The sequence below is a fragment of the Typopeltis vanoorti genome, chromosome 11 (genome assembly GCF_054136105.1).
Source record: "Typopeltis vanoorti isolate ZY-2024b chromosome 11, IOZ_Tvanoo_1.0, whole genome shotgun sequence".
Lineage (NCBI taxonomy): Eukaryota > Metazoa > Arthropoda > Arachnida > Uropygi > Thelyphonidae > Typopeltis > Typopeltis vanoorti.
This window is the reverse complement of record NC_143559.1, coordinates 32,388,905-32,413,571: the sequence shown is the minus strand read 5'-3', so window position 1 is coordinate 32,413,571 and position 24,667 is coordinate 32,388,905. Positions and strand designations below refer to the sequence as shown.

Genomic DNA, 24,667 nt, shown 5'->3' with positions numbered 1-24,667 from the left:
ATCACTCGTATCGGTTGACTTTATACATAGAAAAAAAGAAGGGACAGCATATATATGTATATATATATATATATATAAGGTCTCTTCTTATTCAACAGAGTATCTCGAAGGAATAAATTCTGCAAACAGTGTAATAAGAGAACATTTTACAAATTAGTAATTAGTCTATATTCGCTTAAAAATATTGGGTGCATAATGTCCCGCCAGGGAAGAAAAAATAATAATGGAGTAAATAACACGAGATTTATGTTACATAGACGATTCAGACTACTATGATAGAATTCGATGAACAGCAATAGAGAGAGAATAAGGGCATGGTGTTTGACAGTGAACGAAGGTAGGGGCTGTGAGAAAAGATAGCAAATTGTTTCTTAATTAGTGTGCTAGCTTAATTAGTGTTCTTAGCAATGTTTCTTTGTTTGGGGAATGTATGATTGCTTATCAGCTAATTTTTTTTTCTCATTTAAAAATATAATTACTTGCGAAATCAGTTCAGATCCGGATTTAATACGATTTTCATAAAACAGTTTATAGTGGGATAAATAGAGGAATGTATAGTATATGGCGGCGTTTTTCTTGATATATCTAAAGCATTCAACTATGTATATTATGACTTACTTCTGAAAAGGTACGACCTTAGGGGCGTTACAGTTAACTAGTTTTAAATCATATTTAAATAACAGAAAACAATATACAATAAAACAACATATATTATAATATCTATTACATTATATTATAATATATTATATTACCTACAGGTCTTTCAATATAGCAAAAAAAAAAAAAAAAAAGGGCGTCCCACAAGGTTCGGTGCCAGAACCTATGCTATTCTGAATATACAGAGTGACCAGAATTAAAGTATCCCCTTTTAAGGCCTTGTGGAGCGCCACCCAGTTATTCAAATACTGCGAAACTGTGCAGATTTGAATCACTTGGTGGCTAGACAAGCATAAATAACACATTTTTATTCAATTTCATTATGCATTCACGTCTGTGCTGTCCTTCCAGGTATGCCACAAACCACATCCTTTGCACAGAGTGTACTCCACGGCAGAACTCAGCTAGTCAGGACTGATGGGTTATGCTGTCTTACAGCACTGGCAAGTTAACAGGATAATCTCGTAAATCCTGTCTTTGAGAAATCCCCACAGCCAGAAGGGACAAGGGGTCAGATCAGGTAAACGAGGCATCCATGCAGTGGCAAACGCACGGCTGATCACTCTGGCTTGCATGAAATGTTCTCGAAGAATCTCCACACGAGGTTCTTCGCGACTAATGTATGGAGGAGCCCCATCCTGCACGAAAATTTCGGAATCCATGCACATGGCACACCAAAATTGTTTATCCTGTCGTGATACCTCTCGGCAGTAATTGAGCAGGTTATACGACCTGACTGGAGAATGTCTTCAAGGAAGAATGGTCCAATGATAAACGAAGCTATAAACCCGCACCATACAGTAACTTTGGTTGAATGCAAAGGAATTTGTTGGATTGCATAAGCATTTTGCGTAGCCCATAGCTGTGAATATGCACAGTTGTGCATATTCACAGCTTCGTTCAGGTGAGCCTCATCTCCTCACAAAATCATCCATGGTTGCGCACGTCCAACTCCACTCGGGCAAGGAATTATAGCGATTGTCAGTCGACTTTCCTGCGGGCGCAAAGTTTACCCTGTATTAAGGTTAACTTAAATAGACAGCAATGCAGAATCTTCCGTAGAATTTTCCAGACAATTGAACACAACTGTAAGGCGCATCAGTGTGTTTTGCTGCAGCACGTGCACTGCAGGAATTAACGCTATTCGTGGCCTGCTCCACAACGGCAGTAGCAACTTCATTTACTTGTTGGGAACCGATTGGTTTTCGACTTCTGCCAGGTCTAACTCTCAACGATTCCGTATTCGTCGCAGAGCGTGGAGATGGTGGACCTCGTCGACATTTTTTTCAGGCGACGAAATTCGTGGAGTGAAGCAACAGCGTTGCAATTGTTTAAGTAGTATAGCTTCAACGAGCAAAGGATGTTGACACAAGGTTAGTGGCATCACTGCGGACGGTATTAACAACCAGATGAGAAAAATCCCAAGTCTTTTTAAAACCATCTGACGAGTTTGCGTAATATGCAAATTCCATGTATTTGGTGTTCACTATGCCCTAGGTGGTGAATTTTGGAACTACTCCCCCCCCCCATATAACGCATCCACATGATTCACAATGTATTCCGGCAATGTTTCTCAGCATTTTGGATGACTTGGTCGAGCTCCAGAAGGTCTTAAACAAGAATATTTTAATTTTTATCAGTCTGTATATTAATGATCTATGTAAATACAAACCCTTTGGCAAAATGCTATGGTTCGCTAATGACACGTCATTAATATACACTGAAACCCTTTAAGATTTAGAAAAATTGGATTAACCATATGTTTATTTTGAAACTAAATCAGTGGTCTAGTCACAATGTTCTTCAAATTAATATCGATGAAAATAAATACAGTACATATATTTCGCCTTAACAGATAAGCTAGATCACGATATGACTATAGAATGGCATGAACGACTTTTAATGTTAAAATTCTACTGTAGATTAGTTAAAAAGCAAAACCAGTAAAGTATTTGGTTGACACATTGACAGCAACCTGAAATGGAACTCCCATATCTCATTTTTAACTAAGAAGTTGAGGTTCGTAATTAACAGAATATATTAAGGGGATAAAAATCCCTTATTATTTTACAGCCAGTATGCGAAACTCTAAGATCGAAAACTACGATCTAAGAGTTTATTGCCGAAGAACTGTCGGCGAATCCAAGCGTAAGTAGTACAACACCAAGGCGACTCGAAGCAGAGGTGGAGCAAACTCCGTCACTATCCTTGATATTTTCTCATAATGTAAAAACAAACAGCTCCTAGGAGATGTGGTACTGCTTTACATTATGAGGAGAGGTCACTACCTCTCCTCATAATGTAAAGTTTGTTCCACCAAAGCAAACAAAGAAAATTTTCACAAATCTTTTCGCACTTAGCAACAATAAACTGACTAGCGAAATAAGTCTGTAATATCAGAATATGATTTTAAAAAAATGAGAGATTATGTCCAAGGATTAAATAATATTGACTTTTATTTTATAACGTATATTATTAGGAGATTACTTTGTCATGTGTCTCAACATATGCTGTGTGTTACGTGCGCCTTCATGGTATTCATTTTTGTAGTGACTGTATCGCCTACATTTATATTTTTACAGCAGTATGGCTACGCCCTTGGTTACACGCATTGTACAGTTCCTTCTATTTCCATTTTCTTTTCTTTAACTATCGATATCTGCAGTATATTACCACTTGAACAATAATTGTAATATATATGTAGCATTACTTTTACTATCTCACTTGTGTTATATATTTTACTTTTTACTACCTTCAGTGTATATCAACAAATACTGTCTACTTTGTTAATAAGAATAATAATATCCAAAACATGGAACGGTACGGAGAAAATTAAAATCAACTTAGAGATTTTTTTAATGTTACATACAAATAGCAAAGACAGCCTCTGAACCATTGCATATTTTACGTCTTTAGTAGACCTTTTTTTTTTTTTTTGAAGTAGAATTTCTGATAAATTCAAAGCAAAATTTAGCTGCGCCATAAAGGGTAATTTTGCAATTACTGCGATACGTATTTTTTTGCGAAAATAACTTACGTGTTGCTTAGCCTGTCGAATTGATACCGACTTTTTTGAGTGGACATCGATGCTTATGAATGGCTTCAAACGGAAGATGAATTTCATTTCCCCGTGGAAGACCATCACCCTGTTTACTGAAGCACCTCGTATGATCATCAAACGACTTCTATAAAATTGTAATCACGGATTGAGAGGTGGATGCGAATGCTCATGACTGCATGGAGAACTACGGGAAATGTGAGAGATCGATGCCTGCAGTGGTCGTACGGTGGATGTCAGCATTTCTCAAAAATCCTGATGGCGTACATGATCAGGCACATTCAATTTCCTCTCATTTTTGACCAACGTGTGGCATTCCTACGGCTGCATGTAGATGGCACTAAAGTTAACACATCCAAAGTGACAGTTCTGCACACGATGCACATTTTGTGTGTAGAACTGTCTAATAATAACTGTTTAATAGAAAATTCACAACCTTCCCCCCCTCCCCCCGTGTTCACTGAATGGATATTAATCCCCTACTCAAGTATAGTTATTAGTTATGATTATTATGCATATAATTGTACTCTAGTTATGAGAATTACAAAAAAAAAAAAAAAACAGGGTTGTCATTAACCACTACTTTATTCTGTTTCTGGTATATTTAAGCTTATTGATAACTTGCAATGACTGAGTTATAAAAATCATAGTGCCTCTATTATTATTTTGCAGCTTGTGGGAGAGGGGGAAAGACCACCTCTACTCTACCCACCACCATATCACACTTATACCCGTTAGTTGTCCGCGCGGTTAGCCTAGTAAGTAACTTTGCGCTTCGCAACCATATGCCTGACGAAGGAGTGTCCTAGGTTCGATTCCCGTCGCCGACGAGAGGAGCTTAAGGCTCTTCCTCAGCCATAGCAAAGTTAGCCGATCTTGGGCGTGGACAGGGTTTTGTCTCCCAGTTTATCTGGGGTTTTTTATCCCGCAAGCAGGCAAACCGGCCCCGTGAACACACACGGATCTACAGCCATAAATACTTAACCTCCCCATGAGGGGGGCTCAACTCTCCCCATTAGGGGGGGAGAAAAGGGAGTGAACTCCATACGAATAAATAAATAAATCTGTTAGTTTTGCAGAGGAAAAAAAAAAACTTGATATCTCCGTTTGAGACGTATTAAAATTTTCTTTATAGGTCCTTCAAACTTTTTAGCATTTTGATAGCTATGGAAGATGTTTGATGGAACAATCTGGGAGGATTGCAATTACTCTATTTTTCTCTTCAGGATTGGTACTTTTCAATTATTATTCTTGATCTTCATGTAGAAATAGCTTCCTACAGAGTTATTTCCCTCATCGGATTACCATTATATTTAGGACTATATTCTCTTACATGCGAAATTTGGCACAGAACTACAGTGGGTAGAATATTTGCACCAAGAACACGCAAAATGTAAATAAATTATTTCTAAAAACTTAGTCTTTATGGGACAGCTTTTCAAATTTACCACTTGTATTTGAATTAACTTATACAGAATTATTATTATTTTTTGTGTGTGTGTGTGGGGGGGGTTCCAATTTCACGATATGCCAGTAGTTCATGGATAATACAGAATTTTGCACAAGTACTTTAAAATAATGTTATCGATCTCATTCTCTTCCAGGGATGTTTTCATTCGATAATAAAAAACCGCACAGAGGAAGATGGCTTTAATAATTAAAATACCATACGAGACAGCCTAAACACTAGCGGATGTCAAGTAACGATTTGTAGACGTCAACTACTACTTTCAGTCAAATGGCGCGCACACATAGTAGCAAGTATGGTTTTAAAGAAATAATGTTGTTCTGGGCAACGTCGATAAGGCCACTTTCTGATAGTTAGTATGCTATAAAAACCAAACTACTTTAAGACTATCATAACGTATCATTTCGTGAATAGATAAAATGAAAAACTCAGCTTTACGATCACTAATTTGGCAGAGTACTAGTACATATGGTAATTGTATCATCCTTAAACATTCGACTTCTCTAAGTGATTGTGAAATCAGAGCTAATGCATGAGATGAAGCTTCTTGGGGGGCCATGCTAAATGCAAGTTTCTAATATTATCTTTCTGGCACAGTAGCAAAGCTGAGAAAGAGGTACACGTTTCTGTTGTTTTTGGTTCCTTCGCCATAAAATAAATACACATACGGGATTCAGGACACTTGGAAAAAAAGCACATCATACTTAATATACCTTTTCTCACACTTGGAACTTATATCATCTTTTAAAACGTAAAATCAAAAGTTCTCAAGTTTTGCTTCCATATTGGTAAAATGGAACTTCAAAGTAATATGGAATACACCCATATGAATTATAGTTTCAAGATCGATGCCACATCTTGATAAAAAAATTATAACAAAATGTGATCTGTTTTATATATCTATTTATCTTTATAGTTGTTAGCAGTGGGCTTATAAGTTGGTATTTACAGTTACCAAAGTTACTTGGAGCGAACAAACAGCAACTTATTTTAACAACCTATTGCAGTTTCATATCTGCTACAATCAAAATGTCCTCCTTTATGGAATGATGAACCATATAGTTTTAAAATGTCAACAACAGTCACACCATGCTGCAATTAAGACTTCATCTGTTTGGTGCAACTTTTCCAGGAACAGTAAAACTTAAATTTCAATGCACTTTTTTTTAGACAACGACTATTGCAGCCAGAAAAATTCTACGGACAAACAACAAAATTTATTGGCTCTTTAGTGACGTTTCCAAACTTCTACTTCCTCTCCATCATCCTCTTTCCTGTCCAATGATGCTGGTGATGACGCATCTTTTTCTTCATCTCCGCCTATAGTGGAAGAACTTGTTGCGACAGATATGTGTCTTGGGCTAGGATCATCGTGGAAGGTGATACTTACAATGGGCAGACTAACTTTTCGTGGATGTCTGTTCGCATTGGAATCTCTTACTTGGCAGAGCGCAGAAGAACAACTCTCTGACCTCTGTCGATATATTCTTGTTGACATTTTCTTACCCGTGTATTTCATCGTGTCTTCTTTCACTTCTCTTATAATACCAAGAGGTTCGAGTTCGTGATTTTCATTTCGAGGAGGTGGTGAAGTTGGGGGATAGCCGGCACTACATGTTGACAACGTAGATTCGAGAACGGCATAAGTAGTTTTATCTGTTGGAACACTAGGAGTCTCACAACAGTGGACGGTTGGATAGTTCAACTGCAGTTGCCCTTTTTGAGGTCCCAAAAGGCTCAGTAATGACTGAAAGAAGAAAGTGGCATACACCCAGCTGACTGCCATCACAAGCATTAGAAATGTGCCAATTTGAAGGTAAGCGAGTACCACCGAAGGAAATACCAAGGCCCCGGCTGTAAAAGTAGTAAATGCAGCCATCGCTACTGGACTTCCAATCCGGGATAGAGAATAAACAATTGACGACTCCCGGTCTATCTGTGGAGACAGTCGGTAGGCAACAGCATAATGAATGGTAAAGTCCACTGCTAAACCCACTGACACAGACACCATTATGCTCTCCAACACACTGAGTTTCCACCCTAAAAGTACCAACGATCCTACAACGACTAATATAATGAAGGATATCGTAATAATAGCATATAAACTGACTAAAAGATTTAAAGTGGTGACCAACAGGGCCAAGAAGGCCACACTAACAGCAAGTCCGATGGCAGTTAGAGTTCCCTGCGATAGACTATCCTGTAGGTCAAAAAACTTCAGGTCACTAGTAAACCATCCATTTTTAAGTCCTTCTGGAGCCGTCTCCATCATGGACGAAACCCACGTCTCAACTGACGTTTTGAATTCGTACATATCGGTGTAAGAATTTGAGTGAGTGAAGTCGCTCAGATATTCGACAACAAATGCTTTTATCTCGCCAGTCTGTAACGAGAAACGAGGCCCAGCCACACCTCTCATCAAGTAGTAGCTGGATGACTGAGTTAGGAGATAAGCAGCCTTCTTCATGCATAAAGAAAATATTCTCTTAGAATAAGGAAATTTAGATGACTCGCAACATGGGTAGCGGTTGGCATTGGAAAAATCATCTGCACATCGTCTTTCCATCCAGGATTTGAAGGTGTCTATGAAACAATTAGGAGACAAAGAACTCGAAACTGATTGATAGAATGTTTGGTTGCGCAGCTTTCTGCAGAAGGCCAGTAACCACTTCTGTGATTCGGGAGCAGCAAGGTCAAAGGAAGAATCAAAAACCAACTTCCCTCTATCGAAAGGATTCAAATAATTACCGTTGTCCACAGGTAGGACACCCCACACTATTCTAATCGGCATTTTATGGAACAATTCTCTCTCTTTCGCTTTCTCAAACCAAAACAACTTCTTGAGAGACAAGTCATACTTTTCGAAAGGGTGGTTGGCACTGAATATCTGAAACTCCGTTGACACTGGAAGACATAGCTTTGGAGAATAAAACACAACCACAGCGCCACCAGTGGCGACAGCTGTAAGCACGACAAGCCAGAAATAGCGAGGTTTGACTATAAGACAAGGTAGGATTTTCTCGAAGAATACTCTGGCGTAGTCGGAGAAAGTGTAATGCAGTATCCACAGTAGGTTGCACACTGATGAACAACACCAGAACTTCTGAAACTGTGGTAAATAAATGCCAAAGGGAGGAATGCACAAGCAGCAAGTAGACGAACACCATTTTTCTGCGATGATCACCGATGCTGGTAACCACGTGACTGTGAAGATAAAGTTTGCCAGAACTGCCGTTCCTGAGAATATGCTGCGAAAAAAAGAAAAAAAATATTAAAGCTAGAATAAAATTATAAAGTTTAAATTATAAAATTATTTTTAGGATATAAAGCTAGTGTTTCATTTATAATAAGTATTGAGAAGAAATTAACATTTTAACTGTTAATATCTTCTCAATTTCTTTTGGCACCAGTGCTTTATAATCCTTACGTATTACACTTTTATTCCTTACAGATTACTGACGATATTCCCCTATCATCAGCTCATTACTCATCGTAATCCTTGTTTATTAAATTTTAACCATGAAACTAATTAAGTTTGGTCAGGCTTAATAAACCACTTATATGATCTTGCAAATTTTATGCATGAAACATACATGGTCTGATCAATAATATAATTTAATAGATGGCGCTTTATACAAAGGAACTACTTTGCTAGCTAGCTTCGTTTAGCATTTCATGTCATGTGACAGCTATTCTTCGTGGGTATTATCATTAACAAGAGCTCTGTCGTCAAAGGTTTTTCTGCAGCGAAAACGTATATAAATTCCCAAAATCCAAGAGACTCAGGCTCCTTTGGTTTGTGGGAAGTCACTGTGGGGATCTGATTCGTCAGTGGTCTAATTATGGTGTAAGGAATTAGGATGGATGTACAAGTTGCTCCACGTTGGCAATGAAAGGTCACAGCCTGAATAAGTAGGCTGTGCCTTGGCAGCGATTGTATACTTGTACATACATTATAAAACATCATAATAACTCAACAACACTGGTTACGTACAATTATTTATGGTAATTTGCAGTGCACAGGATAACTGGAATGGTAGATGAACTGTCTGTTTGGTAAGGGAGAAAGAAAAAAAAACGCTGCTTCCATCCGAGACCGGTTAACAGCTTCGTTATTTAGAAACATTTCTCACATAAGTATTTTAAGGTGTTTCTTTCCCATTAAACGCGCCACAGTTCTTTAATCTGCACCACGAAGTGCGTAGGATATTAAATACACAACTTCTTATATTGATGTGATGAGACCAAAGTAAGAGGGATCTAATGAAGGTGTTTTGTTAAATAAAACATTAAATAACTTCTTGGGTAAGAAACGGAGGAGACAACTTGTAAGAATCAAGGGTAGCGCTCACGTGCATGTGAGTCTCCCCTCAACTGTGGATGGCGTAACCAAGATGAAGAGTTGTGTGTGTTCGTTGGTTAGCAGGATATTAATCGCACGGCTTGTACGACGGGAATTCACACACTGCCATTCTTAATTCAATTATAAGTCTGGCAAGTTAATTGAAATCGTCAGTAGAACCAGCTGGGAGGACGAAGAAAATCGATCGGAAACTAGATGTTTTCGTTCAAATCCACTTAAGTCGGTTGACAGAGCAAGCAGGAATTATGATTTTATTAACAAATATCTCGCATACAAACTTTGGTTTGATTTCATACGAGGTAAGGAATACCAAGAAGATGATGATGAATACTAATCTCGATTGTAAAAGTGCCACTTTCATCATTGAATCGAAATTTATGAGTAATATTTTCTGATCAGCCAGCGAACGTTATTACAAGTGCTATTGTTAAGCACTTTTTAATTACTTGGCAAAAGAATTTTGTGTTTTTGAATTTTGCCGTTGACTTTTAATAATACTGTGTTGTTGCAACTTTGTGTATTATACTTGACAACACAAATTAGACATGATTAAAACAAAAATATAATTTATTGTCAAATATATTATAATATATTTGACAATGTGTATTATTATAATACACATTGTCACTAAATGAGAAAAACTTTCGTAACTGACTCTCATTCAGAACATTTAGTAATAAGGTGATACCCTTTTTCCCTACTTGTATATGGAAAATCTGCATCGATTTAATCCCCTAATACCGAATTCTTGGAGGGAATTAATTCTGAAAAGGGTTCCTTAAGTTATTTTTGATGCGATCGGACGTGTTATTTTAGGCTGTACCTGATTGAATTTTATTTATATAAGATTATTCGGGAGACTCACATTGCACTGGAGCTAGTACAGTTTGAAACTTGTCTCTCCCTCTGCATGAAAAATGCACGAGGCATGATGGCCATGTAGGCCATCACACCTCGAACATACCCCACCCGAAATGAGGACCAGTGGTGGATATATGGCATTTTATAGTAAGGTAGGTTTTTACTCTGTGGCCAAGAGAGTTGTTGACACTCCTTTTCCCATTTATTAGGGTACTATAAATTGCTGTTACTTAGCGTGTTTTTCCAACGCTTGGTTTTTCTGGAAGTCTTTTGCGGCTGCGGGATTGTCTTTGAGGGTAGGCTACTGATTGGGACTACGGGATGTCTATGCAGACTCAAGGATCCACGATCTTAAGCAGTGATTTCGCACTTTTTTCTCTCAGCATGAATGAGATTGACGCCCTGGTAGAGTCACTGGACAAAGGACTAGTCATAAATATAGTAAAAAAAGATCCTCAAAATTTTTGAACTTAATCTATACTCTATGTCGAGGGATGACGACAACGATGCTCTAGCAGATGAGAGGCGGGACTTGGTGATCTACACCCACTTAGACTTCACGGAGGTCCGCGCGAGTAAGAAGCGCAGCACCACAGTCTCAGAACCACCAGAAGAGGAAGGAATGGAAGAAGACGGTCCTATTTCGGATTCTTATACATCCACTAGAGAAAAGATACCTTATTCTGCGCGAAAAACAAAGATGGATGTCTCTAAGGACTACCATGTCCAATCCAAACAGATCTCTTATAATTACACAAAAAATGTCACTGACGGCAACAAGATTCAGCCTGCCACAGTGATGGACTACCGAAAACTCACAGGTGAAATGAATTCAAGAGGCATTTAGTGTCAAAACCTTCTCACTTGGTTCAGAGAAAAATCTGAAGGTCTTTGGCTCAGAGGAGTGTCTGAAGACGTATCCACAGAAGTGGCTGCTGATATACACACACACAAAAAAAAACATGACTCCGAGGCCACTAGTATTACTAGAGATCAGCCAAGCTCACAAACATATATATGACCTGATGTCCATCTATGGCCTGAAAATCACCTCAAAATCCTTAAGGAAAAGGGTTTCAACAGCTCAGTGCCACAGATGTCAAAATTTTGGCCATGCCCAGAAAATGTGTAAGACTGAGTTTAAATGTCTAACATGTAGGAACAGCCACCCAACCAATATCTGCAAAAAGCCGAAAACCAACTGCGGTGGCCCTCACACAGCCGACTATAGGGGTTGCATTCAAAACCCAAAAAACAGAAGATCGGAGAGAGACACTCTTTCTCCCCGAGTAGACCCACGGCAGAGGCCTCAGAATCACAGCCTCTTAAAGACCAGCAAAAATTGTCAGAAGCCGATCTGCTGCAGCCAGAGGCCTTCAAAAGAACAACTCAGCAACGACAGAAAAGGACATATGTGGATGTAGTGAACAGATAACCCATGAACAGGATCAACTAGCACCACACACACAAACCTGACAACTATTATCACCTCTTCTCTGGCAAATATGCTGCTAGACTTTAGCAGATCCAACCCCCTCACCATCCTCTACTAACAGATTACTGAAGGATGCACAAACCATCATAACAGCGCTCACTCATGAATAGGTATAAACTAAATCCAGACTCACTACAGATTATTGTGTGGAACGCGAATTGCCTCAGAAATAAGATCTTGGAGCTCCAAGAGTTCACCCAAAGACATCAGACGGATGTAGTTTTGATAAACGAAACGCATCTGGGATCATCGGACAACCCCAAAATCAGGAGATATCAGCTGTACAGAACTGACCACAGAGGCTGCGGCACTGCCATTCTAATCAAGAAACACACCAGTCATCACTCTGTAAATATCCCACCTACTACTAATCTAGAGGTTACAGGTATAGAGGTTCTAAAGAGTCTGGTTGGTAGACTAAAAATCTTTGCAGCATACAATCCTCCACTAAAATCATTACTCTCCTCGGATTTGGATGCCATCTTGGGCATCAGAAAGCCTGTTATCATTGCCGGTGACTTAAACGCTAGGCATCCCGCCTGGAACAGTCGAACTACCAATAAAAACGGACACATACTTGCTAACTACACAGGATCCAACAATGCGGTTGTCGCAGGTCCCACTGAACCTACCCATCATAAGATGTATGGCAGGGCTGATGGTGTCTTGGACAGTCATACTGCAGAATGTGAGACTCCAGTACAGTTTAATGACACTTAATGATCTTTCATCTGATCAAAACCCAATACTGCTACAGTTGGGAAACCAAGAAAAACTGTTCCCCCCACACACTCATTCATATCATGGGGAAGGTTGACCAAAATACTCCCGAAACATATTGGTCCAGTTCCGCTTATAAAATCCAAAGAAGAAATTGAAACAGCTATTAAAGATATGACTCAACAAATCAACATAGCCTTTACAGCAATCACTACTTCTACAACTACTCTCAGGCCCAATCACTTGCCAGAAGATATCATGAACCTGATCAAGTAGAAAAATAAGACCAGAAAAATTAGAAAGATTGACTTCTATCTCTCATGACAATCAATACATTTGGAACCTAATCAGAAAGATCAAATATCTTCCCCCTCTCCAAACGGATCTAGGTCTCATCCACACTGATGCAGATAAAGCTGGAACAATTGCAGAAAATTTAGATAAGCAATGTAAACCCTCATATGAACATCTAGACTTCAATCACATCTACAAGGTCGATCGACATGTCAAATGTTCGTGAAAATCTTCTATAACATGCTTCAATCAAATTGCACCCACTTCATCAGCAGAAATATATGATATAATCAAGAAACAAAAAGATTCCTGGACCTGACGGCATCACCAACAAGATGATAAAACTGCTACCACGTATAGCTATTGTATATCTGACCAACATAATAAATTCCATCCTCCGTTTCAAACATTTTCCTTCCTGCTGGAAGGTCGCGGATATAATCCCAATCCATAAGAGACCCGCATCTGCCTCAAAGTTACAGACCAGCCTCATCTCAAACCTGGGTAAAATTGCAGAGAAAGTTATTATTACCAGATTCCAAGCCTCCGTACACAAGTTAAACATTCTTCCTAATGAGCAGTTTGGGTTCCGTTCAATTCCATAGTACCACACTACAGATACATAGATTAGTCGAATACATCTCCACGGGATTCAATTGGCATCAATGCATTAGGGATGTTTTCCTTGACATTGCCAGTGCATTTGATAAAATTTGGCATTACGGACTACTACATAAACTAATCTCAACTTGAATGCCATAGGAAATTGTTCACTTAATTAAATCATACCTATCTGACAGGCATGCAAGTTAAGATCGGCGGTGCGCTATCAACACAGAAATGCATCTTGGGTGGAGTCCCACAAGGATCCTTACTGGTACCGATTCTGTTTTCCACATGCATGTGTGATATCCCGCACAATCCATTGTCATCCATCAACGCGGATGATACAGCGATATTAGCCATATCTCTACAGTCGCATCTTGCCATCAAGAAACTACTGCAAGAAAACCTACTACTGATTGAAAAATGGTTTGCCAAATGGGGACTGCAAGTAAATCCCAAGAAGAGTATAGCCATGCTATTCTCCAGAAGACCGATGCTTCCTAAAGGGGACATCTTCCTATTTAACACAAAAATCCCGTGGCAAACAGCAGTCAAATACCTTGGTGTACTACTGGACAGAAGGCTATCTTTCAGCTACCATATCAAGGCTCTCTCTGTGTAAAGGCATCAAAAGCCATTGCTCAACTCTATCCTCTAATCAACAGGAACAGTAAACTAAACGCCAGAATCAAACTACTTATCTACAAACTGATGGTTCGTCCTATACTCTCTTATGCTTCTCCGGATTGGAGCCATACCGCTGATACTAATATTCTCAAGTTACAGCGAGTGCAAAATAAATGTCTACGAATGATTCTAAACGCTCCATGATTCATAAGAAATGTGCAACTCCATCGAGACACAGATGTCCTCTATATTTACACTTTCCTGCAGACTACAGCAACAAAGTTCTTTTCAAAAGCATCTGTACACCCCAACAAACCGGTTCAACTAGCTGCAAATTACGAAGTAACGAATTACTTCAAACATAAAAGACCAAAAGCTATCTTAAACTCAAATTCTGATGTTTAATCTCCAAGCCCGCTCAGGGCGAGCAATTGGCTCAAATTTTTCCATTCACTGTTTCCGTATCAGATAGCGGGGAGTATGTAAAGCATTTTGCTTCACCCTTTATGCCAGAAATGTTAATCATTAAAAATCCACTAATAATAGATCTTAATAAAAGTGAAGAAGAAACGTTGTGACGTAGATTTTACAGAATAAATTGCTGATAAAGCGATCTATCTTTTATAAGGGATATCATACCTAAAGCATCTCACTACTGTGATGCTACTAATGACGCTTCCAAAGAAGGCAGCAGCTGTAGTCACGCTGGTGATGAACATAGAAAGGCAAGCATGATGCAGCGTGTCTCGCACTAATTTCACCAGAGTTCCATTGTTTTTCTCGGCTTTGGCACAAGTCCAGATTTTACAGTAGATAAAGACGTCGTCTGCTCCAATCCCTGTGCAGGAAAACATAAATTTAACATTAAGCAGTCTTCAACATACGCTTTTATAAGAATATTTAAACAATACATGATGTATTCAATGAAGATTTAAATAAAGCTCGGAAACCGAGTGGGAAGACATCAATTCTGAACAGTTTATAAACACATTTGATAATGCATGAACATACACGTGTGTGTATCATATTTAATACAAATATTGGCAAACAGACTCTATATACCAGATAAGTGTTTGCCACGCTGAATAATTAACTGGTAGTGCGTGACCAATTCACATTTGGTAGGAATCATTTGCGATTTCATCCACGTTTACTTGAATTACAAAATTTACGTTTTGGTCGTTGGTCACATATGGGAACGTCTGTAATAACGTTTTCGACTGTTGCATAGCTGGATTCGCACCTTTTAAACGACTAACGGCATTATGGAGAATAAAATACGTAATCATTACATAATAATGATTACAACTGGTGTGGATCCAAGATATTTCAAACTGTAATTCGTTTGTCATCGAACCGAGATAATTTATTCGCTTTATTTCCGATTATGATAATTGGAAGATCTTTCGAAATCGCTGTTTAATTATCATCCGGGGGTAAAACGTGCTGAACAAAATCATTAACAGAAAAGTCAGTTGAGCGGACAATAAAAGCGAATGCGATCGCGTAACAACCAAACGAAGAATGTCACGTGATACGCTTAACTGCATAAAACGCAATAATTTTCGCTTCCCTCATTAAACGTTAATCATTTTAATTAATATGAAACGGGTTTATCAAATAACTGAAAGCAACGAACAAACAACGTCTGTCTGTATAAATGAAAAAAGTAAAACCTTTCATATTAATTTGCCGGTGAAGTTGGTTCTCACTTTTCACCGTTAATGGAACCAGCGGAAACGAAATAGTCCAGTGGGCTGCAGTTTGAATCGATTAAAGGTACACTGATTTACTGTTCTCAACTTCGTATTCAGAGAGGGTGGGAGTGAGAAGGATGTTTGTATAATTTCGGAACAATGACGGCTGTTGGTAAAGACGTGGTATGTATCAGTGTATATCATCTGTCGTATGGGATGCATAATTTCGGTTTTATAAGTAATGTTATAGTATTATCATAACCAAACTGCTGTAGAAGTAGACAGTCATATCGTTGAGATCCTGCTGTGCTTTGGAGAGAGAATTGCGCAGATTGTTGGTAATACGACATCATTTGCATATTGATATTTGACTTGGTACGGCCAGGTTGTGTATGTTGAACAGAGCACGGAGTCCTTGCGTATCTGTTTACCTCCGCTATGATTTGTCCCTATTTTTGTTGTGTTCTGAGTGACAGATAATTTCTAAACCAGACATGGGGTGCCTCTCTTAACGCAACTGAGTATAATCTGGTCAGCAGCATTTCGTAGTCAAGTGTGTCAAAAACTTTGGTTAAGTCCGGGAGTATAAGCATAGCGAATTTATTTTTAACAAGTGCTTCATTTACTGCGTCTGTAATGTTTTTTTTTTTTGAAACTGTAATGTTTTTAAGAAATGGTGTATTTCTATAAGTAGGTGTGAAGTCTTGTATGCATGACTTTTTTATTTTTAAGAAATTGAGAAATAACTGGTGTGTTTATAGCAGTTTTTAGTGTTGTCAGGGAATTTTGTTGAATGAGGAAGCTAGCCACAGTGGAACGAAGTTGATAATGTAATGGTTAGCGATTTTGGTATTTTTTATGTAATTTTTTTTATTATTATTACCGATGACATGACGATGATATTGACATGGTCCACTGTTTAATGTATGTTAATGAAGCACAGGTTCAAGGATAATTATATTAATGTCTCCTATTAGGATAAGTTGATCTGTTGTGATATCATTCATGCCACTTAGACATGTTTCTACTAACATAAAGTCGAGTAAATTTGTATCAAATATGTATCTTTATCATGAATTTGTGCCTATATTTGTCGTCTGCTGCGATTCCCAAGGATAGTGTTTCGGCATGCTATAAAAAGTTAAGATTTCGTCTGTCTTCTTTAACGAACACCATAATGCTGCTTCGTTTGGTCAGGAGTTAAACTATTACCATAACCATTATGTCGTACTCAGAGAAATTTCAGTCAAGATGAGTTACAAGAACATCTGTGAGGATGTTATCACAGCAGTGTTGTCAAATGTAAGCTATTATTTCTTATATTATTGCATAAGATGAGTTCGGAATTGGTATATATGTAAACTCTCCACTTGTTTAAACACTTATGTTTTTCAGTTAATTTTTTGGCTGAATATGTTCGTAGAATTTATGATAAGCATGTTTTAGAGTTAGTTTTAATTCTTTCTTCTCTGAAAGGGGAGATGGATGAATCAATATCCGCGAGTCCTTGCTCAATAGAAATTTAGTTTTTTCTTGCTTGTTACAATGCATTTTTTGAAGTACAGAATACCGTGTGTTTGTGTGTGTGTGTGTGTGTGTGTGTGTGTGTGTATACACACACACACAACGGCAAACTTGACATAATCAGTACAGAAATATTATTATTATGTGAGAACTCCAAGGACTCATCGAGGGAAGGCATCCACTCTACAATTCGCCGTGTCCACCAACTACTGTCCGACCACAGATACGAGAACCTCAATTGGAAAGGTGCCGAGAAGAGTCAATTCATGTTGAAGGGAAGAAAGAAAAGACGATGTACGATTTGGTCACCAACACGCAAAATCACGTGCTTTATACGTAAAATGTTCGAAGTGTTATACAAGCAAAATAGTTAGCACTTTAAAAACTACAATGCTCATAAAATAAAAGAGAAGTTAATTTTCCGACGTGTAATAATAAACTCATCCCACAATACGGATTGATTACCCTATTATCGGAATGGATTCTCCTTCTGACATGCGCACAAGTGTCGAAAGGTCTCGCATCTTTGGGCGTAAGTACAGAGAACCGCAACTACCATCATCATCTACAGTCCACCACTACTAGTATTTTCACGAACATGCATGCCCACGGCGGGATTTGAACCCGCAGCCTTTCGGCTGGAGAGCGGCCAACCAGGCTGGCACGTGATAAATACATTTTGTGTGTATGATTTTAGTTCATAACATCAAACACGGAAAGTAATATACGAAGAGAAACATTAATTGAAACAACAGTTTAAAATGAAAAAAAAATCATCATAACAACATAAAAGGTCTAATGGAACTCGTGGTCAGAATCATAACGCATTCTTTAATTGTTAAATTCATTTGCAAAAATTATTTGAGTCAATTCGTTTTGCGCGACCGTACTGGGTTCAGTAATTTATCATGAAAAAAACAAACAAACAAAAAAAAACAGCTTTATTTAAGATGGTAACTTACGTGTCCCAAGAAGAAGGCATCTGCTAGGATTGAGTGGAAAACAGATCGATAACACATACGGGAAAAAAAAGGGGGGGAGAGGACAAACAATCCTAACCTATCGATGAACAGTGTAGAAATTAAACGCTTACATCATTACTCCAGAGTCTTCATCTACTCAAACTCATGTCTGTTGGATATCAGCGGCCAATGTTACAAGCCGCACATCATCGCTGACATACTCTCGACAGCCAGACTCGATGTTATCAACTCTTTCTTTCTTTCTCTCTCTCCCGTGTATTTGTGATGCTTGTCGACGAAAATGGGCTGGCGGTAAGAACTAGGTTTACAGAGGGTATACGTGGACAGACTTACGAGAGGGTACTCTTACGGAGATAATTAGTTCATAGTATCGTCAGACACCGTTGGGTATAATCCGTCACCTGTAGCCTCCCACTGCTCTGCCGATGTGTCAAATAAATATGACGATTCACTTTAAGAAACTGCCTAGTTTTAGCAACAACAAAAAAAAAGTTATAATTTTCTAGAGTTAAAAGAACCAAAGTTAATTGTGTAAAACAAACTTTAGAATATTTATTACTCGGAATAATTTGTTATGAAAAAAAAATATTGTTAAACATTTTAATACCGAAGAGAAATTGAAATTCACTGGTATACAACTTCCTAACGTTAAATATGGTAGAGGGCGCCATTCACAAGTTTTCGATTTGTGCTGAAGGTGGGAATTATTTTTATTAAACTTATCACCGCAAACGATAAATAATGCCAGTCTTCAGGCACTTTACTTGAATTTATAATCTTACATGCAATTTTATTTATGAGCAAAAGATAAATGTTTTCGTGTTAATTCCAAAAATTCATTTGCATAGCGAATATGAAAGCAGACTAACAATGATGTTTGTTTAAAATATATTAGCTGAAGTTGGTATAGTTAAAATTTCCGCAGGCAGGTGGAGTGACATATATATTTTCAAAACAGTTATATTACCTGAAATAAAACTACTAACCGAGAATCGCTAAAATTAATGACATCGCCAAATTCTTTTTTTTTTTTTTTTTTACTGGAGATATTGGAAAGGGAAATTGTGAACTAATTAAAGTACGAAGATATAAACAAATATTTAAATTATATACGACTTTTCAAACTGAGTTTAGGATGATAGAACAGATATATTCTTTCCTTCAGCCACTAGCCAAAACGGTATTCGCCCTCTCTGTAGAATATACACGCACTTTCGGGAGCTATTGCTCGGAGGGCATGATTGATCAGCAATTAACAAAACACCCTTTACGTACTAATGCATTAGCTTAATGAGGCTGTCGTGTAAACAGCTCCAACTTTTGTCACTTAATTTGCAGCAAAGTTTAGTGACGTCCAAACAGGAGATGAGGGAATAGTGCAATTAAGTTTTTTGTTAAAAAACAAAACCGGATAATTCATTGCAGTCAAGCGACACATTGTTCATGGACTGGCTTCGAATTTATCATTTCCAATCGGCAATTTATTCAGTTATTTCAGTCCGATATCAACCGAAAAAGGGTGTTAATTAATAGTTAAATTACAAATAATAATGCTAATTAACCAGCTTATTTACTTCGTACTTTTGATTTTTTTAAATACATTTATTTTTATTAATTTTTAGGAAGGGAGGAAGAAAAATAATCTAATTTTGATTAATTTGCAAGAATTAATTTGAATGAATGATATTCATTTATTGTTTAATATTCTTTTATCGTGTGAATATTTTTTAAAGAAAAAAAGCAACAAAACAAAGAGGGCGCTGCGTCAAACTTCGTTCTAACGTAGTTGTTTAGCGATTAGTAGTGGCAAAGGAGACAGTGTCAACTAATGGATTCCTGACAAACAAATTTATCTTGATATTCCCTATGGATGTTCGCAAAAGGTCACTGCAAATGACCTCAGTTTGAAAAGAAGCAAAGCTCGACTATCACGAGTATAAAAATTCAACAAAAGACAATTTTCTCTAGGAGTCCCGGGCTGTAGTCATTAAGTTCATTACTTCATGTTAAGTAATTAAAGTGATAAATTGTCATTAACTACCATAATTACTATAAACTAATTACTCGGTATAGTTCGACTAACACCGGTTGTTCGAACCACAGCACAGGTTCAAATTTTACTAATAATTTTTGATTAATATCGATGGCTGGACGTTAAAAGATCGCTCACAAGGGCAATTTACAGTAAAATTGTATGCTATTGTAATAAATAATAATATTGTAATAAATTAATGATATTAGGATCATAAAGAATGGCAGAGATGTTATAAGAGCATCATCTGGTACATTCTCACCTCTAAGGGTGATGTTGCTATTTCTTCTCATTATAAGTGACTGTTTTCTTATCTCTCCGAGAAGTGGCGAAGGCAAGAGTGGTGGTGAGAAATCAGACTTCAACTAAGTTTTGTTCTGTAGTGCTTAGAGATAACAATTTCAACTGAAACGTATTGCACCCCCCCCTCTTTTTTTTTTTCCTGGAATGGCTACGAGATGATTGCGTTTTCTTCGACCGTGCGCGCGGAGAATGCTAAGGCATTCGGATGGCGTTTATAACTGAAAGTTTTTTTTTTTTTTTTCGTTCGTCAAATATAAATCTTATATAAATGTAAGTTTCCCTGGATGTTTCCGGATTGGGATCTCAACCGAATGGGCTACATTAAGACAGTAATAACCCTAACGTAAGGATAAAGACATTCATTTTTATGTGGAATCTTAAATATATTGAATGGAGGAGGATTCTGAGATGTCATCCATGTTGATAAAAGCTGACACGGTATATTGCCACATAAATATTGTTTATTATTATTGTTATTCTTGTTTCGCTGGTACTATGACCAGTTCCTTCAGGAACAAGTGCAGACAATCTAATCAAGTTACTGCAAACACAGCAAACAATATTTATATGTAAACTGTGAGAAAGGGAAAAAATACCTTTACAATTCTTATTATTAAAACAATGTATAAGTATATTATCAACTGGGGCCCGATTCCTAACTGAGTGATCGAGTAGTAGATGGCATATATGTAATGTCGTTTCAATGCTAAGGCAGTTGTGTTTGTCTTAGTTCATAGCCGTTGCTTTTTTATATTAATGTAAATAATTTCCGTAACTCCTTCTTTAGGACGTTGATGGTACAACTAGCGAAATTAGTAGAACAACAACAAATGTGGTAATAAATAGTGCTTAAAATAGTACTGTAATATGGAAATATCCCGAGTCGAAATGGTCAATGCATATTTTACTCTTTCAAATAAATCACTGTAAAAGTCCACGTGATAAGTTTTACATAAAACTTACGCATCTTTATATCATCACACGGTAATAGACAGAATACTTTTCTAATTATGCCAGTGTGTTTTTTCATAATTTTCTAACTACACAGATAACCATTACTGCAACTGTTTCAATTTCATATATTTTTAAACTGTAAAAAAACAAAACAAAAAAAAATCCCCTAATTCGTCCTTGACCAACGTTCTACCATCTGCATTGCATTTCTCCGTAATCATCTACACGACCTTGGACTGTGTTTCCAAAAACTCTTTTTAAAACTGTAGACAGACGTCTCACGTACATTACATCACCTCAGACATTTCGAAATGCTTGAATGAACATCCAAGGCTACGAAAACAGACATCTCATCGAAAAAGATGAGCCGCAAAATACATCGTCAACATCCACTATATCACACGCATCTTTAAAATGAGCGACAGACAACAGCTAAAAAAAAAAAAATTACAAACACGCGTAAGTTATGAAAATCTGCGTCATTATTTGTTAGTAATAGCAGGGCTAATTCACTCTAATGCAACTCCAGTCCTAGTTCTCTATCAATGTGTTTTGCAATTGTTTCAGTGGCATCTCCGATATATATTTTGCTATGTTCATCTACCTACAAGCGATTCTTACCAAAGCTGAGGAAGCGAAGCGCTTTTGTTCCATTTGAATTGTCTTTTCTCTTTTGACAATGACAGAGGTTATTTCTTGTAGCTAAGGAAGGAAGGAGAGATAGATGCAGTTAGCAAGAAACAAACGCACAACAGATACAATGGAGGTATTGATCTGAAAGGATGAAAATGCAACCATTTATGCGACACTAATTGTGTGTGATATGCTTTCTCTTTTCTTCCGATGAAGAAATAATATTTTTTTCTTCTTTCTTCAACTAACTATTGCGAAGAAAAAAGTTCTACCTTTATTTCTATTTCTTAGTACATATAAAAAAAAATCAATCTGATACTGGGAGACTCTTCAAATATATAAGAAAAGACTTCAATAACTGTCAGATAATGGTGTACTTCGATACGTGTTTAAGTAAAAAAAAAATCAGTTATATTTCAATATTAAGCATAATACTAAAAATTCATGTAGACTGAGCTCATTTTAGAAGCTATTTGGCGTGGAATAAGAAAGATAAAAAGGAAACAGTTTCGTTTGTATTCAATATTTTCACTTAAAGATTGAGTACATTCACCCTTCTTTCTTGACTAAATGCAGTATCGCCTATAAAAAAATATTCCTTTAGAATTCATGCTCAAGCGATGTCTTGATTCGAATTGTCGTCATACATAACACTGACGGATTCCTTGATGTCGAAGAAAAATCCCTCTGCAATTATCTTGTCGATAGAAATCCCCGTGTGACAACAGTATTTGCGGAAAAACACGAGTTTTTGTGCTTTCAGTTCTTGGGCGGTCACCATGGTGACAGTTTTTTTTTTTTTTTTTTTTTGTATTATACTCTGGTACAATAAATATATATATAAACGACTCCTTGGAGGTTTTTATTGAAGAAATAACAGACCTCTTGAACCATAAGACATACAAGAAAGTCTTGCTTGGAACCAATTAAAAACACGTGACTAAGAAAGTCATAGAAACTGAATTATTAAGAGCTGTGTTGACCAACACAAGAAAACTTAAGCATTTTATCTTATAATAATAGCTCCAACTGGCACTTGGTTGCAATAAGAATAGGCGTTGCAGCGGTTGGATAGCAGTTGAATTTTTTTTTATTTATTTTATTTTTTTTTTTTTATGTTGGGCCCCATATACGAGAGGTTGGCTGGTCAATCTATAGTACGTTAGTACCGTATATGGGTAGTGGGTTGGGAAAGGAGAAACTTGTTTACATTTGATTTAAGGGCCTGTATGTTATATTCCTTGGGAAATACGTCAGGGGGAAGACCGTTCCACAGTACTGCAGTAGCAGGGATGAATGAGGAGGAAAGGAAACTTGTTCTGTGGGTTTCAAGGTGTACCGTGAAAGGATGTTGGGTAGCAGCTGTACGTGTTTCAATGGACATTATTATAGATTACAGATTGTTACAGAGTGGGGAATTATTGATGCTGTTTCAGATGAACATTTCCCATAGAAATATTTATAGAATACATGCGTCCCATTTTAGTAGCCTCTTACGACACGCATAGGTTATTGGGGCTATTCTTATCCCGGCCACCACACGGGGTACATTAAACTATTCGAAGTCCAGTCTTTTATTATAATATCTATGATTGTAAAAAAAAAAAACGGTAGATGATCCAATATATAAATGCAAATAATATTTCATCTTACAAGCATGCTTTTTTCATTAGATTTGATAGTAGATTATACTTAAAAAATAATATTCATGTTTTCATCTATATTTTACTCTAACGAAAGCAAACAATATAAATATGCGCACGACTTTGTATCTTCATGCATAGAAATATATACAAGAAAACCTCGCTTAACGCGAATTCGATATGCGCGATAATCAGAGCGATTGAGTAAAATGGTGCTATTTCCCGCTTTAAGCGAGTGATTAATTAGTTAACGCGAGTTTTTTACGTTATGCAAAATTATTTATCTCCAATCTGCAACGAGTGGAAAATCTGTAAGTCATTAGTAGTAATACAATGATTGTGCGAGACCTGGGATAGATGGAGCCTACAGTTTGAACTATATTAAATAAGAGCAAAGAATACAAGTAAAGGAAAAGTTGCTTGCACCTTTAAGCATGCAGATCGCCCAAAATAGAAGCCATTTAATGATCGAGATGGAACGTATTCTATCACTCGATTGAGGATTATAACCAAAAGAGAATACTTCTTAATACAGGGAATAAGGTAAAAATATAGAGAGCAAAAGACGCTCTCTATATTTTTACTTTATGGAAAGAAACCAAATTTCAAGAGGAATGTGAAAGACTTACTGCGAGTTTAGGATGGCTTGACCGTTTCAAAAATCGAGCTGGACTGCATAACGTAAGAATAACTAAAGAATCTGATAGAGCTAATAAAGATTCTGCGGCCAAGTTTCCGGAAGAATTTGC

At 37.3% G+C, this 24,667-nt stretch overlaps 1 protein-coding gene across 4 annotated transcripts in view; it reads right to left on the bottom strand.

The window, feature by feature from the left end:
- Nucleotides 1–6,071: 6,071 nt before the first annotated feature.
- The window catches only part of LOC150101420 (protein dispatched homolog 1-like), a 173,534-nt gene continuing 154,938 nt past the window's right edge, over nt 6,072–24,667 (bottom strand). For all 4 annotated transcript variants that reach the window (XM_090400274.1, XM_090400277.1, XM_090400276.1 and 1 more), the window contains 2 exons: nt 14,789–14,987; nt 6,072–8,431 (listed from right to left, as the gene is read on the bottom strand). In XM_090400274.1, the coding sequence (XP_090256400.1) occupies nt 6,412–8,431; nt 14,789–14,987 (2,219 nt within the window). In that variant the 3' untranslated portion in view covers nt 6,072–6,411. The remainder of the gene's footprint in view (nt 8,432–14,788; nt 14,988–24,667) is intronic.